This window comes from Ascidiella aspersa, chromosome 6, assembly GCF_963924565.1.
Source record: "Ascidiella aspersa chromosome 6, kaAscAspe10.2, whole genome shotgun sequence".
In the NCBI taxonomy this organism is placed as follows: domain Eukaryota; kingdom Metazoa; phylum Chordata; class Ascidiacea; order Phlebobranchia; family Ascidiidae; genus Ascidiella; species Ascidiella aspersa.
The window spans coordinates 12,595,852-12,610,616 of record NC_139452.1 but is presented as its reverse complement, the minus strand read 5'-3'; the positions used below and the strand labels follow the sequence as shown (position 1 = coordinate 12,610,616).

Genomic DNA, 14,765 nt, shown 5'->3' with positions numbered 1-14,765 from the left:
GTGTTTGCTACGGGGGGCGAGAATTTCCACGTCTGCTCTGCCCAAGATTCGAGTGATCGGGCAACACTCCAAAAAAGTATCGATCAACACGTCCCACCCTCGGAGTTAGATTTTAATAAACCTGACACTTAGTGGCTTTATGGTTCCATGATTAGTTTACCAAAAATAAACGGCAAAAAAATATACAACCTAAAATGTACGCGAAATATTTATTTAGAAATCCTTCCCGGTGTATTTCGACGCAGCGAAGCTTGTTTAGTACGAGATCTACAATGGAGCGCTAGCTAAAGTTAATAACATATTGCTATTCACGTAATCCGAATACGTGAAACACAAATTGTTCCAATACAAAGCTTGAGCGCAATAAGTATAAATCTTGTAAAACTTACAACGTTTACATAGTTTAGCAGTAAAAGATAATAGTAGGTCAAAACCCTGTTTTGTAGAAGGTCAAACTTCTTGCAAAATTATACGAAGATTGTATTTTGTCACCGACTCACACACAACACACTATAAATAACGGTCCGACTAAGTTTCTTACATATAACTTCATTTTTCTGTTTGTCTTACATTCGCACCTATTCTATTGCACACATACCCAAACTCCTTAATTTCCTTGCGCAACTATACTGACCTCGAAGTAAACACATAGTGCAAGACTAAATAACCAATAAGTAAAATGCATATACAAAATATCAAATAGTCTGTTCCTACAACAATAAACAGTTCCATGAACACCAGGACTATAAAGCTGCCACTATCGCATTAATCACCTTAAGCTACTTTCCTTACAATATAGCACAGCTGGGTCGGCGATTTACAGCGCTGCTGCCACAAACGTCAAAGTGTCACTAAACCCTGACCTAATCTCACAGACTTCCGCCAACTAAACAGTAGCAGTAGGTAACACGAAACAACGATTAAACGTTATAGGTCATATCAAAGGCGGCCAGGCGTGCGTTTTACCTGGCGGCGACGGGCTTAAGTGCAGTGACGTCAGTAAGCGCGATGACGTCACGGTTACTTCCCGCGCCCTGGGGCTGGAATAAGGACGCTTGGCGCGCGTGAGTATTTGCGACAAACGCAACTAACAAAGCGAGTCTAAATTTAGCGTTTGTTTTGGTGTCACCATATTGCCTCATCACTCGCCTAACCATTACGTGCACTGTACAGTACAGTACACTGTACAAATCAGTCGGGAGACTTTTTTCTTAACTATAGGTAAAATGCGCTCACCTTTGCACTTCCATCCTTGCTTCACCAAGCCCCAGAGCTGAAAAAAAGAAAAAAACTTGTTTTTATGATGGTAAGCGTGGTGAAACAAATCCACAAGTGATTAAACGTGAACATGAGTATCACTTACATAATTTATAGCTATAGACAAACAGAGAAAATTTCTTATGTAAGTTTAGAAATATTGGGGATCCTGCCTTAACAATTTTTAAAAAAGAGTGGTTCTTAATTTAAAGAGTGGTTCTTAATTATTGAAAGATTAATCAATGTGAGAACGACAAGAAAGACAATTTTGGTCCCTCAAGTGGCAGATGCCGGGCTCACTTGATAATAAAACAGCGTATTTAGGCACTGGACATCTTTAGGCAGCTTTTGCACTTCATCTTATTTGGCCGTACTATATTAGTTTGTCTCGCGATTTTTTTACAATGAGCCGCTTACCAGCTTTTCGCATTCTTCGCAAAACGTCGGGTGAAAGTAGCTGGTCTCGACAAAGTCGTGCTTGAAGCTCTGCGTGAACTCGTTGCGCCGCGTCGAGCTGATCTTAAGGAAGTAGTCCAGCATCTCGGCCATGCTGATGCGTCCATCCCTGGTAAAGAACAATGTACAATTAAAATTACCGCAAGACGGCGCTAAAACCCATGCTTTCTTATCGGGACGGATCGCATTTTGTTTAGACCCAGAATGGAAGCTGAGAGTTTAATAGAGTTAAAGTACAACAACGTCGTTAACAAACCGTTTGTGCGATCACACGTACACCTTGAGGTCCACGATTCGACTAAAAAGGCCGCCCAGAAAATCTTATCGGTATCTTATCGTTTCCCCCAATTTGGGCGATGCCATCTGAAAACGTGCGAACGGAAATTTGAACATTTTACATTCGAACGGTAAAAGCACATTTTCCTTATTGATACCTTAGAAAAAATAAACAAGGGGATTAGTTCGTGGAACGTTCAAGAGTACGTCTACCCCAATATTAAGATCTGCAATTCTCCCCCCCCCCCCCAGAATCATAATGCGTTTTAAGTCACCTCTATATAGTTTCAAATGTGGAGGTATATGACCTTAATGCCGAGTACTAGATTTTGGTGGAAACGGAGGCTTTTTCCCCGAAAAGTCTGATTTGATTTTGTCGCTTTGCGAGATAAATGCGATTCCTATTTCCGTGCAGGCTCGGTACATCGTTAAAATACAGTTGGACCGGCTGTGTTTACGTTTGCGTTTGTCCGACGAAACAAAATTTCAAAGCCTGATGGAAGGTCCAAAAAGAGCAGCAAGAAAAGATGAGACAACAACAACATGATGGGGTGGGTGTGTAGCGCGAATCGCTCCCACAAAAACGAGAAAAACAGTGGCAATTTGGGCGGCCGAGCAATCCGAGTCGTCAATCACGCCGACGCGCCCGGATTAGCAACGGGGAGGTTGTTTACGCCACAATCGGACGCCAGGCCATCGGCGCAGACCGAAATAGACGCCGAGGAGGCATTTTTTTAGGGGCTTGATTATTTCGCTTGTTCATGCGCTTGATTATTTTCGCTTGTTCAACCCTGTACGTGGCACGATTCTTTAAGTGTGAGAATAACGATAACAGTCATACAACGCTTGGAACATAGTGGATGGAGGTTGTAGTGAGACGTGATTTTAAAAGTTAAGAATAATTCGTTAATTTTTTTCAACATAGTCAATTTATTAAATTTTACCATGGTGCGTGTATTGTATATATTTACAAAGACTAAAAATTATTTTAAACTGCTACTTTACTAAGTTGGACATTCATTCTACATACAGCGCTTGCATAAACGTTTTTTTCATCACTGGATTTAAAAAAACACAACTAATTACCACGATTATTTTATAGAGAAACAATGCCTTAAAACGCGACTCCAACAATCTCCATTGGCTGGTTTTAGGCATAAAAAAATTAGCAAAAAAAGAGCCCATTTGAAGCTTTTCAAGAAACGAACAAGGAAGTGTAAAAGGCGTAATGGTTTAAAAGGCATAACGGGTAAGAGAAAATGGACGATGGGTGCGGAATGAGGGGTAGACTTGGCTACCGGGGTTAAGGTTTAATTAGAAAACTATTTCGATATGCTGTTTTTGCGCGGTCGCTTATTTCGGTGTTGTATACGTGATCTTGGTACAATGTACAATGTACATTGATCGGTTAACAAAAATCCCCTATACAGCTTGGCTTAGCAATGCGCAATCCTTGTTTGCTTCAGCGATCGGGCTTTAAGCGTTTGCAAGATTACAACATCAAAAGCGGGATAAGGCCGCGTTCAGACCAGGTGTGAAACCAAAGATTTTCTCCCGACACCTTTCGTGAGCTGTCAAGACTTACAAGCTCGCGCGGCGCGACGGGACGATTTACGGGGAAACGACGAAAGTATATAGTCACACTTACTGGTCCTTGTCGACCGTTGCGAAGGAGTCGAGCCCAGGAAAGTTCTGGATGAAGGACTCGAACTCGGCTTCCGAGATGAACCCGTCGGCGTTTAGGTCGTAGGCTTTGAAGACGCTCTGCGCAAAAGGTTTTGCATCAAAGTCAGTTCAAATTTGGTGAATGCGGTTTTATTCAGGCATTTGGCGTGGATTTTATTTTGCTCGCCTTTATCGCGGTTATGGCCGCCAAAGATTTTTTAACCTTTAAATTTAAAATGAATTGCGAAAGAATTTGTTTTAAACCCGAGCGTACCATTTACCAGCCATTTTGGAGAAGTTAATTTTTTTAGCGATTACGGCAAAAAACATTAATATTTTTTGAACGAGGTCACAAGCGTGTATAACCGGATCCTGTCGGCCGGCGAAAAATCTCAGTTAGGCATGTTGGGGCACCATGTCAAGATTCTTGTCCCAATAAAATACATTGTAAGCGCGACTTCGAGGCCAATTGACGAACGCCATACAGACCTGGACCATAGCGTTGACGTGTTCCTTGATGGTTTCACGATCAAGCTGGCAGGTGTAGCGAGCAAACTCTGCGAAACCCATGTTGATGAAGCGGGAAGGCGAGGTGCCCTGCAAAGCAAACGAGGAAAGGTTAAGTAATTTGGGGGTGAACGGTCGATTGAAGGGGCGCAAAACGGTATGTTGATATCCTTCGCCATAACAACAAACAATGCTTTAGCCGAATAAAAAAATCGGGAATAGGCGATTAAGCGGAAGGCAAACGATTGGGGAGACAACAGAAGATGAAAAACGCACTTTCTAAGGTTTCCAAAAAAATTAGGTGTCATAATGGATTTTTGATCACATAGACGCCTGCCTGTTTTTCAACACCATATGACGAAACGAGACAAAGCGTCAGGCAAAATAAATGGCGAAAACCCATAATTTTCCGCTCTTGTGGCAAAGCTATGTATTTATGAAAAAAACACACTTGGTAACGGTATTAGAATGCAAGTGATCGCTGCGTTTAAAACACACATAAAATATTTAGAACAAATACTTCAACAGTTTTGTCGATTTTTTTAGTGGGAAATGTGCACTACAACTGGCGTTATTCGAACCAGATAAAATTCAAGTAAATTTAGTTTGTTTTGTTTTCATTTTTAACTTTTTTCAAGTTTGCCAAAGGTTAGCTAAACAGAGAAGCAGGCGAAAGTAAAAACGCCAAGCAAAAGCCCGACATTTCTATCCCCGCAGAAGAGCTAAGTCTGTACGCTTATGCGTTTCCGAGCATTTCATGCCCTGTGTATGATGGAGTGGCCCTAGCCCTACGATAGCCTCAGCGGAGCAGGCTTATTTGGCACTCACATTTCCTGAGGTGCTATGCTTGACGTCGCGCGGCTCGCGCACCACCGACAGCTGGTAAATTTCCTCCTCACTGTAATTGAGGTAAAGCGAAACGCGTAGGGTGTTGACCAGGTCGCGGTTCACCTCGTACGGGAAAGGCGTGCGTTGCAGCGCAGTCAGTTCCTGCGAGAATACGTTGGGTTTAGGTCGTTTTGGGGATGTGTGGAGTTGATCGAAAAACATGCGCAGACACCCCAATTAGACAGCCATGCCGAGCGACTGTCGCGGCGCATACCGATATACTACGTGAGGTTTTGTTTGGTCGCTTTGGGAAAAAACAGAAATTGTTGATAGTGTTTGTCGGCTGTGAGATTCAAACTTACGACCTACCGACTTGGTAGCTACGACCAATACTTTATAAAAGTTTAAAAGTTTCCTTAAACGTCAATAGTTTCTTTAAGAAAGCAGTCAGTCGGGGAAGATCTGGCCAAATACCGTTGTTTTAAAACGGGGTCTTAACAAAAGCGTTTCAATCAGACAACTATTCAATTTAAAGTGAATATTTCCAAACAAGATTAGCGCCTTTTAACTGACCTGAAAAATGCCGCCGATCATCATCATTTTCCGCACGTTGATGAGCTCATCTCCCACCCGGTCCGGGTAGGCGGCGTGCAGGGCGATCAGATCCTTCATTAGGATGCCACTGCGTACAAAAGACGAGGCCCGTTTAAAGATTGTTAGACGACAAAAGCAAAACGGCCTATTCTCGTAGGTTGGAATGCGCGAGAGTTCAGTAGGATCATTTTATACTCGGGGAGAAGGACATTTAGGACAGTTTATTTGTTGAAAGCGGTATTGAAAGACAAGATTTGGAAACGCAAGAAATACAGAGATATTACGCCTCAAGTATCTGATCCTAGTTCCAAACAATAATACATATGATTTTTTTGCCAAGTATAAATATCGCGCACCCTAAATTTTCTATCTACCAATGCCATGCTTGCAAACAAATTCTTATCGGTCTACTGATTGCCGTGCCCAACAAATACCTTTTCCGGTGTTCTATAATGAGCAACTTCTGAAGCGACCATTCTTATATAATATGTAAATGTACAATATAATATGCTTACTATTTTCAAATATAAATATGTACTTACACGACGGGTATTTTGAACTCGTTGGTGATTTGCTGGTATGCGCGTCGGTATGCGCAGTAGTTTGCCTTCGAGTCCAGAAGCTCGACGAGTTCATCTAACGTCTGCAAACAAAAAGAATATAGCCCCATTTATAACTCGTGACTTTAAACATTTGAGCACTGCGGACAAAGACTGTACGATTTGACGTATAGTACCTTTTCGTGAAATTCGGCGGATTCGTGAATCCTGCTATAAAGAACATATCTTGAATCTAAAGAAGCTAGAGTAGGTCGTATCGATTTGGTGCTCATTTTAACTACTTTTACCAAGCCTATTGTATGTACATCTCCCAAACCTACAAATTTTATTTAACCCAATATATTAAAGTTTGCTAGAATAATATGTAAAAAAAGAAACCACAATTTACTCATATAACGGACTAGCATTCTTTAGGATTAGTTTTACCGCTGAAAACGCCAAAAAGGATTATATGGCATATTTCAATAAAAGTGGCATAAAGAAATTCCGGCATTTGACCGGTTTGACGTAAAGGCAGAAACGTTTTCACTGCGACAAATTTAGCTTTGCACAAAAGACAGCACAGTCGCGCCAGGACTTGACGGGCGAAAAGGCCACCACCTGTTTCCAGGAGTCGAGCTCGCGGTAATAAATTTCACGAGCCAAGCTCGAACGCATAAAAAAGGCGGAAGAACTGCGAAATCAGCTTCGATAAATAAATGTTTTTATAACTGTGAGCCAGCCGACCTTGAGGGTGTCCTTGGGCACGACCGACATTGTCTTCTTCATCCGAGCGATGGCGGTATGGGTGAGCGCTCCCACGATGGCCATCAACGTGTTGAAGTTGCGCATAGCGTGCAGTTTCTGCGATCACACAACAGAAGGTTAGGGTTTGTTGATTGGGCTGTTTTTTTTTTTTCAGTTTCATTGAATAGTCCAAGTTTGCTGTCGGTCGTAGAGGTTGATGTCACTTAAAAACAACACTTAAAAATGCGAGTAAATTTTTTTTGAAATATGTATCATTACTAGTTTTTTAAGGTGTTAAAACGGTCTCTTATATTTCGAAAACGATCCCCGAAACAAGTCTATTTCTAGTAGTTTAGTACTTACAAATAGGTACTAGAATGAAAAAACATTTTTTCTCAGTGGCCATTAAAGCCAAAGCTCAAAAAACTGTTTTAGGTATATATTAACGGACAAGCTTCACACTTGGTATTGACCACAAAACGAGCCAACAATGAAATAAATAGGCGTAACCACAAACTACTGCTAATATGTTTCTAAGTCTTAACATATACATTTGCGGTTCTCGAATGTCAGTTGTTCGCGGACAGACGCTAATGGACAGAATTTTGGCAACGCATTGCGTCTCTTCGGCAATTCGAAAAGAAAACTCCCGATTTAGAAGCCAGCCAGAGTACGCGCGTCTGGCTAATTTGGGGTGAGCGCCGTGGCACGCTTGTTTTAAGAAACTCCACAAAAATAGCGATAATTGGAAGCACAGCTAAGTGTAGGTCAGGTTATATTTTCGTTATAACGTTGCACGAGACCCGATGTAAAAGGAAACTGTCGCTTGTCATTTGTCTTGAATTTAAATAAAAAAAAACGATGCGCTGTTAAGCCTAACCCATTTTGCGAATAAATATTGCTCTTTTTTCGTAGTTTTTTACAAGAAACCATGTAGCGAATGTCGCAAAACGGACAGTATTTCGGTGTCGAGATCGTAAAAAACCCTAAAAGATAGCCATGTAGACCAATTTTCACAATCCTAATGACCAAGTTTTCTGGAACGTGCGAAATCGATATAAACATTAAATGCGTGCTTCATCATTGTCGACATTACAACAGCGGTCTGCACGATTTTTAAGGGCACAAAAATGGCACCAGACACTAAAATTCTGACTGTAATGCACGCGCACCTGACACGACTATAAGCATGTTATATTGGCATGTTGGGGTAAGCGGAAATGATCGAACGGCTCGTGGTCCAGCATAAATACATCTCCTTAATTGGACTTTCGCAGTCTTTCCTTCCCCTGGCATAGCGCAAATTAATTTCCGTTCCCGTGTTGTTTTAACTGGAGTTCTCGGGTAACTGGGCGATTTGAATACTATCGGGACACAGAATTAACTTTAACTGCCCTACCGAACATGCGTGGGCGTCCTTGATTTGCATTTTAAACGGTTAATCGTAAACAACTGAAAGAGAAAAACAAAGAAAATATTATTACAGTAGGAGTCTATTTACATGAAAAACCGCCACGGATAGATAAATTTAAGTTGTTTTGGAAACTATAAGTAGCACCTTGCTCTAAAAACGTTTGATAATTTGCTTATGATTGTGTGGTGTTTTTAGACTATGCTTGTAAAACAAGTCGATTTTTCATTAACAAATTACAAATCAGCAAAACCGTTCGCCTCCAATCTGCACAAAGGATTTTTGTAGCCATAGAACCCTGAGGCTGTGGTGAAATGGTAAAAAGCATGTAAGAAACCGAACCAAAAGACAAAAATAATGTATAAACGTTGAAATGAAAAATGCGGTTGCTGAAAATTAAAATTTACTTGGGGGAAGCATAAATGCTTTACGTTGAACGACAAGGAGGCGTGAATTGCATATAACAGGCGTTTACGGGACACACAATAAGACCTACAAAGCGTCAATACCTAAAGCAGAAAAATCTATAAAACGGATTTTGGTCCTGTTTGGGGTTATTGAGGGGATAATGGATGGGATTAGAAAATGGGTTAGTGTTGAAATTATTATGGGAGTTAGTGATGTACTTAGGGGTGGGGGGTTTGGGGTTAGTTGAAATTTTGTTTAGGACTGAATCCGACAGATTTAGGACTTATTCCGATTTAGACGGTACTAATACTATTAGGTATTAGTCCAAATTTGGCCTTATTCCGAATGGTGTTTTATTCTGACGTTGCTATTGTTCTTATCTCGGTCTTATGTCTGGAGTCCGCGTGTACACAAGAAAGATGGCAACTTTGAATCGAGAACTTATCATATCTTACCTTGGCGATGGCAACGAACTTTACGATTGCGTCGGCCCGCTCCTGCGGCTTGTTGTGGTCGAGCACCATGCATTGCACCCAGTGCGTTATGTTGTTGAAGAGGAAGACGGCCCTTTCCAGCTTCAAGTTGTCCTTGATCACGCCGTGAACCGCGTAGTTGTGAAAGTCGGAAAGCTGAAACAAACATAGGGGTTAAAAACCTACAATGATTTCGCTTTAAAAAGGAATAGCGTCGCCGGAAGAGTGGGTCAGAAAAGGTGCTCGTGGTCGTTTTACTGACCGCTTGTGCTCAGACTTCGGCATTAGAAGATATATTTTTTTTAAATTGGATTAAAATTAAAATTGTAGCATTTCAGTTTTTCCAAATTGGATTAGAATTAGATAAATTTGCTTTTTTCAAATTAGATTGGAATTAAAATTACCGAATTCTTTAAAACCAGAATTTGAACTAGAATGACAATTAATTATTCACCTTCAATTTTATTTAAATCGCAATTTCATCTCACAAGCATTTTGCTCTAATTTTCGAATTAGAAATAAAGGATTATCTAGTTGTTTAAGTCTGCTTGCTTGTTGCCCCAATGGCACTGAACGAGTTGCCATCAGCGTTTTGTATCTGTAAGTGGTATTTGAGGGATGTGGACCTAAAGTACATGACTCCAAGCTCGACGTTTAAGAAATACTTCTATTTATGAAAAAACACCTGGAAAGGAAAGTTTTATGATGTTTCCGGAATATTTAAATTTGATACGAGTCATTTTTACTTGTGTTTCGTCAGCTTTACCAAGCATCTACGTTTGCGTTTTTTTAAGTGAGCATAGCGAGAGAATTTCGATATATCGTTTTATCTGAACGATATGAATAACACTTCTATTTGACATGAAATATTGGCTAATTGGCTTACTTAGAAGGGTGCGATATTGGTCCAAGAGCTCACTGGACATATATAAAACATGTTTAGAGCGAAACAGTTCACTAAACACGTGACCAAAGCAGCAAAAACATGCGTATTTGGTGGCAGATTGTGTCGAGTGCGTGACTGAACTTGTTTTGTCCGCATAAATAATAGCGAAGTGTATCTCGATTCGCGTCACTTTAAACCCCCACAGCCTCTTGGCCAAAAGAGGCAGCGGCGCATACGGGTTTAGCATGCATTGCGGGCGCAGATAAAGAGAAATCGATAGATTATATTACGTCACTTTGACGTGCGCGCCGCATGCAAACTCTGCAAAAACGAGCCAGTCAGATGTTTTCTTGCAAAATGCGCACACATTTCATTTCTTTTACGACCGGGGCGGCATGTTGTTTTAGTGCGGTTTGTATAAAATCGCATACGACCTGAAGAAGCAACGTTCGCCGATTTTTTATAATTCAGCAAAAAAACGCCTGCTGGATTGTTCTTTGTTTCAGGGACTAAGACCTGCAGCTACAAAAGCGCACGAGTCATTTTAAGCGATCACACATCAATCACATGTCTTTTCTGCAGCATAATGACGGATACCAACGATGTGGCATATGCAAATAATATTATGTATTTACGACAAACAACACGATGGGTCGAGTGGCGCGTTCGCCCACCTAAAATACATGCGGGTATGCAAGGAACGCTGCACAAAGGCGTGGGCAAATATTGTTGCAACAGTCGTGCGACAAACAGGTGAATTAGTCATGCCAGGAGCATTTTTGGAAATAGGATGGTTTGTAAAAGAGGCCAGTTGACAAACAGGTCCAACAAAATATGAAAAATATGCATACGGGTGGCATAAATACTCGACATAATCAAATCACTAAGGTTTAAATTTCATTGACGCGAAAGTTTTTATCCTGCTGAAAAGCGATTCGTTCTTATTGATGATTGACTGCGCTTACGGTATAGTATTGAAGAAGAACGTTTACTTCAATTGGGAAACGTATAGTTAGTGCGATCCGAACAAAACACGAACAAACAAACACTGCGAGCGTAGGGTTTTACGCAGTAGCGCTTTGAACGTCAGTTAAAATGAAATTTTAGTACGCTCGAATGCCAACATCCCGCATAAAAGACAAATGCGCGTCGAACGCCTCGATTAAGTCGGACTGGCGGACGTTTTTTGGTACAAAACGCTAAAAGCGTCAGCGTTTCGCGGCAAAGCGACGACGCTTCCGCCAATGACGCAAAGCGCAACGGCGACGGGCCGCTATGCAAAGCTCATAGTGTTCGCCTGTGTAGTTGACGCGAGGCCAATTCGTCGTCTTGTTTACGCCGATCTTTTTTTTCTCTTTACCGCATGTTTACGTTCCTCGTTCATCTTTTTGGCATGTTTACGTCGTTTTGTTCTCTTTTTTGCATGTTTACGCGCAGATTTTTTTTTTATAATTTATGCATGTTTCATCCTTATATTCTTTTCACTTTTACGCTGATGGTTCTTCAAATTTGGTTCACGTGGTTTCTCGGTTATTTGCTATAGTTAGCGTCCATTTTTCTGGCAACAAAAAAAAACTTACCAAAACAGGGATTTCAATGGCCGAGTAGTTGGAAAGAGAGAAACTAAGATAGAAGGATGGGCGCTCGTAAAGCGACAAGGTAAACCGGCTTAAAAGGATTTGGCTACAACGTGACCGGTGGCCTGTCCACTTGGCGGAGTGCGACGCACGCCCCCGACACACCCCCATTTACGCCAGACGGCCGTCACACGGTTTAGACATTCGCATTTTAGCTTCTCCGAAGCGAGGCTTTTTCGTTTTAGTTAAAACTCTCGCGAGGGTATTCCCGATTAATCGCAAATCGTTTCTTTTTTAGGTCTAATTGCGCGACAGAATTCAAGACGACAGAAAGGCGCTATTTTTGGATCAAAATTCCTTTGCCAAATATACAAAAAGACTGAGTCACTTTGAGCCAAAATTAGAATACTAGATCGACCCGCTTCTAGGTAGAGACAACTTTTGGCCAGCGGATGACCTCACGCTGCCTTTTGGAACTAACGAGGGATTTTAGTAGTTCCACAAAATACGACAAGAATAAATGCAAACGGAAAACGACGAAAGGCAAAAGGGTCCAGATTCAGTGTTCAAAAAAACATTTATGGTAGTATACAAAACGTAATCCGAATATGGCAGAAGAAGTATGTTCCCATCTATTCAGATTCCATTTTAGGAGATTCACAGCTATTATTTCATATAGATTTAAAATGTAAATCTTGTAAGATAGTAAGATAACAGGATAAGATGTCTGTTCAGTTACAATTTTTTAGTGAAGAGAGCCATTTAAGGTAAACATAATTGTAAATTTAGACAAAGCGACATTTTATGATACTTAAAAATCGACTGCCTTGGCGATAGAAGGACCAAACTAAGACTAATCACGAGCCGTTCAAATACATCGCCAAGTAAACGATTCGACAATTTGATATAATATACAAAGTTATCCCACTCACCGTGAGTCGCCGGAAGCTCTTGTACTCGAGATAGGAAATGTGGATCGCGAGCTCCTCGGGCTCCAGGTGGGTGAACACCAGCGACACCTTGCGACGCTTCCGGTTCACCTGATTGGGCCGGATAGACATGTGGGCCGCCGACATCCACTTGTACGAGCCCCTGTGAATGGGTAGAAAACGATTTTTATTCGTGATCTTGCAATTTTCAGCGAATTTAGAAGCGTTGGTTGTATGACCCGTTTGCTGAACAACTACTGTAACACATTCACAATATATCAATCTCATTACTAGAAGTTTGTTTCATGTGTAAAAGGTTTGCAAAGTCATTTTTTGTCCAAACCGCAATAAATGGCGAATATTTTGACGGTTGCAGCTTATAATATATTGCTAAGCAATGACACTCGTCCTTGCTTTTGTAAAACCAGTAACCCTCTTCGCTTAAACCGCTTGGGGAAGTGTGAAAGTTCTAAGCGTTTTATGCATATGATTTTGTCTATAGGTCTAAGTAAATATTCCAGAAAGGCGGACAAAAGAAAAAAATAATACAGCAGCTTGTTAATTTGATTGCCAACGCTTTTTAGGGTCACGTAAAATTGGACGGCGACCTTTTATAACAACCTTAACCAACCACTTGATTGTTGTTTTACAAGTGAACAAAAACAAGTAAAACAGTGCACACGCATTTTGGCAAACGTGCATGGGTAGTAGGGTATACTCTTACACAACGCGCTTTTATTCAACCTGATTTAAGTTACATTACAAATTGATGTGCGGAATATTCAAACGCGATTTCGCGTACTATTTAACTCCAAGCTTTCCAAACAACTCCCCGTCATTTTTTGTTGTTAATCCCCCAGAGCGAATTCTGGCAGGCCTAGTTTTTAACAGTTTAAATACTGAATTTCAAACAATCCAAATACTAAAATGGTAAACATAATATTCTGCAGGCACAAGGACTATTTAATAATTAAAACTCATTTTCTAAACAAACGACTTGACAACGCTCTTTAGTAGGACAGCAAATCACTTTTTTACACCCAACATAAGACTGTCTGAATCCACCACGGCGTCTAACTTAATACAAATCTATAAGCCATTAAACACGCAGCCACTACAAATCCTTCACCTGAACGTCTTTTCTAACTTCTTCATCGTTTGCGAAATAGCAGAGCAGCGTCCACCGAGAACAGAAAAGTGAAGGATCAAGTGCGTGCGAAGCTAACAACGGTGTTACACGGGCGCGATCGCGGTAGTACTGCAGTGTAGCATGAGCTGCCGCTCATAAAGAAACTCTCTTGTGTGCTTGAAGCGGGCGTCAGACTGCGCTTGATATAGCCCTGGCTAATTGATGGCTCGTGACCCGATTGCGAGACGAGAGCGTGGTTTATGGCGGGGGGCGCGTTTGGCAAAGGGCGCGTACGCACTGCGAGTCTAATTGCGAACACGGACTCTCTGCTTTGCTGCACTTTGCGATGCGCCCGGCCTTGTTTGGGGTGCAGAACTTAACAGTGATATTTTAAAAAGACTAATAAAAAAGTTGTAAGCGTTTTTGCAGCATGGTGGTGCGCCGTAGTTCATTGTGTGGATTTTTAGCCGATTTTGGCGTCAATTTTATTTCCAGCATTATTTTCGCATTGATTAAAGTGCCATGGCGATTTAAAAAGGTCAGACAAAGAAGTCGCCCTTTGCCACCTTTTTAAGTCGTTTCAACACCCCGGGAGCGTAAGTACGGGAAAAAGGTAAAGCTAAGGTGCCGGCCGCCTAACGACGGGCCACCGAAGCTGGCCGTTTCGGGGAACGACCTGTCCGTGTAAAACGGATTTTCGCGGAACCCTTTATGCGGGTAGAGCCGGGCGGCTGGACTTTCCGCACTACTGGAAACCTGGCTTGGTCATTTACCGTTCAACAGCGCGGCGTGTGTTCGCTGTTTTTTTTGTCGGATCGCCCGTAATCGCCCGGCCAACAATGCTTTACAGCAGCGGTCGGCAAACTGTGGGTCCCGGTCCAAATGTGGGTCGCAGAGCCGTTTTTAGTGGGCCGCGAGTTACTTTCGAATAGCTTAGTGTTATCATGTAGTTGTGGGCCGAGTAATAGCCGTACATTGGTTGCACTTTATTTTAAAACTTCGTATCAGAATTTTTTTGTCTAAGCGTGGTTTCACCCACGTGCAAAATGTGGTACTTAAAGCCTGTCGAACTATATTTTTTGC

At 41.6% G+C, this 14,765-nt stretch overlaps 1 protein-coding gene across 1 annotated transcript in view; it reads right to left on the bottom strand.

The window, feature by feature from the left end:
- LOC146139918 (uncharacterized) overlaps positions 1 to 14,765 on the bottom strand; it is a 31,781-nt gene that overhangs the window by 6,655 nt on the left and 10,361 nt on the right. Inside the window, exons 6-15 of the mRNA XM_083391108.1 lie at positions 12,557 to 12,716; positions 9,144 to 9,317; positions 6,870 to 6,986; positions 6,126 to 6,226; positions 5,563 to 5,671; positions 4,990 to 5,151; positions 4,144 to 4,251; positions 3,638 to 3,753; positions 1,675 to 1,822; positions 1,237 to 1,273 (exon numbers count right to left, since the gene is read on the bottom strand). Of these exons, the coding sequence (XP_083247234.1) occupies positions 1,237 to 1,273; positions 1,675 to 1,822; positions 3,638 to 3,753; positions 4,144 to 4,251; positions 4,990 to 5,151; positions 5,563 to 5,671; positions 6,126 to 6,226; positions 6,870 to 6,986; positions 9,144 to 9,317; positions 12,557 to 12,716 (1,232 nt within the window). The remainder of the gene's footprint in view (positions 1 to 1,236; positions 1,274 to 1,674; positions 1,823 to 3,637; positions 3,754 to 4,143; positions 4,252 to 4,989; positions 5,152 to 5,562; positions 5,672 to 6,125; positions 6,227 to 6,869; positions 6,987 to 9,143; positions 9,318 to 12,556; positions 12,717 to 14,765) is intronic.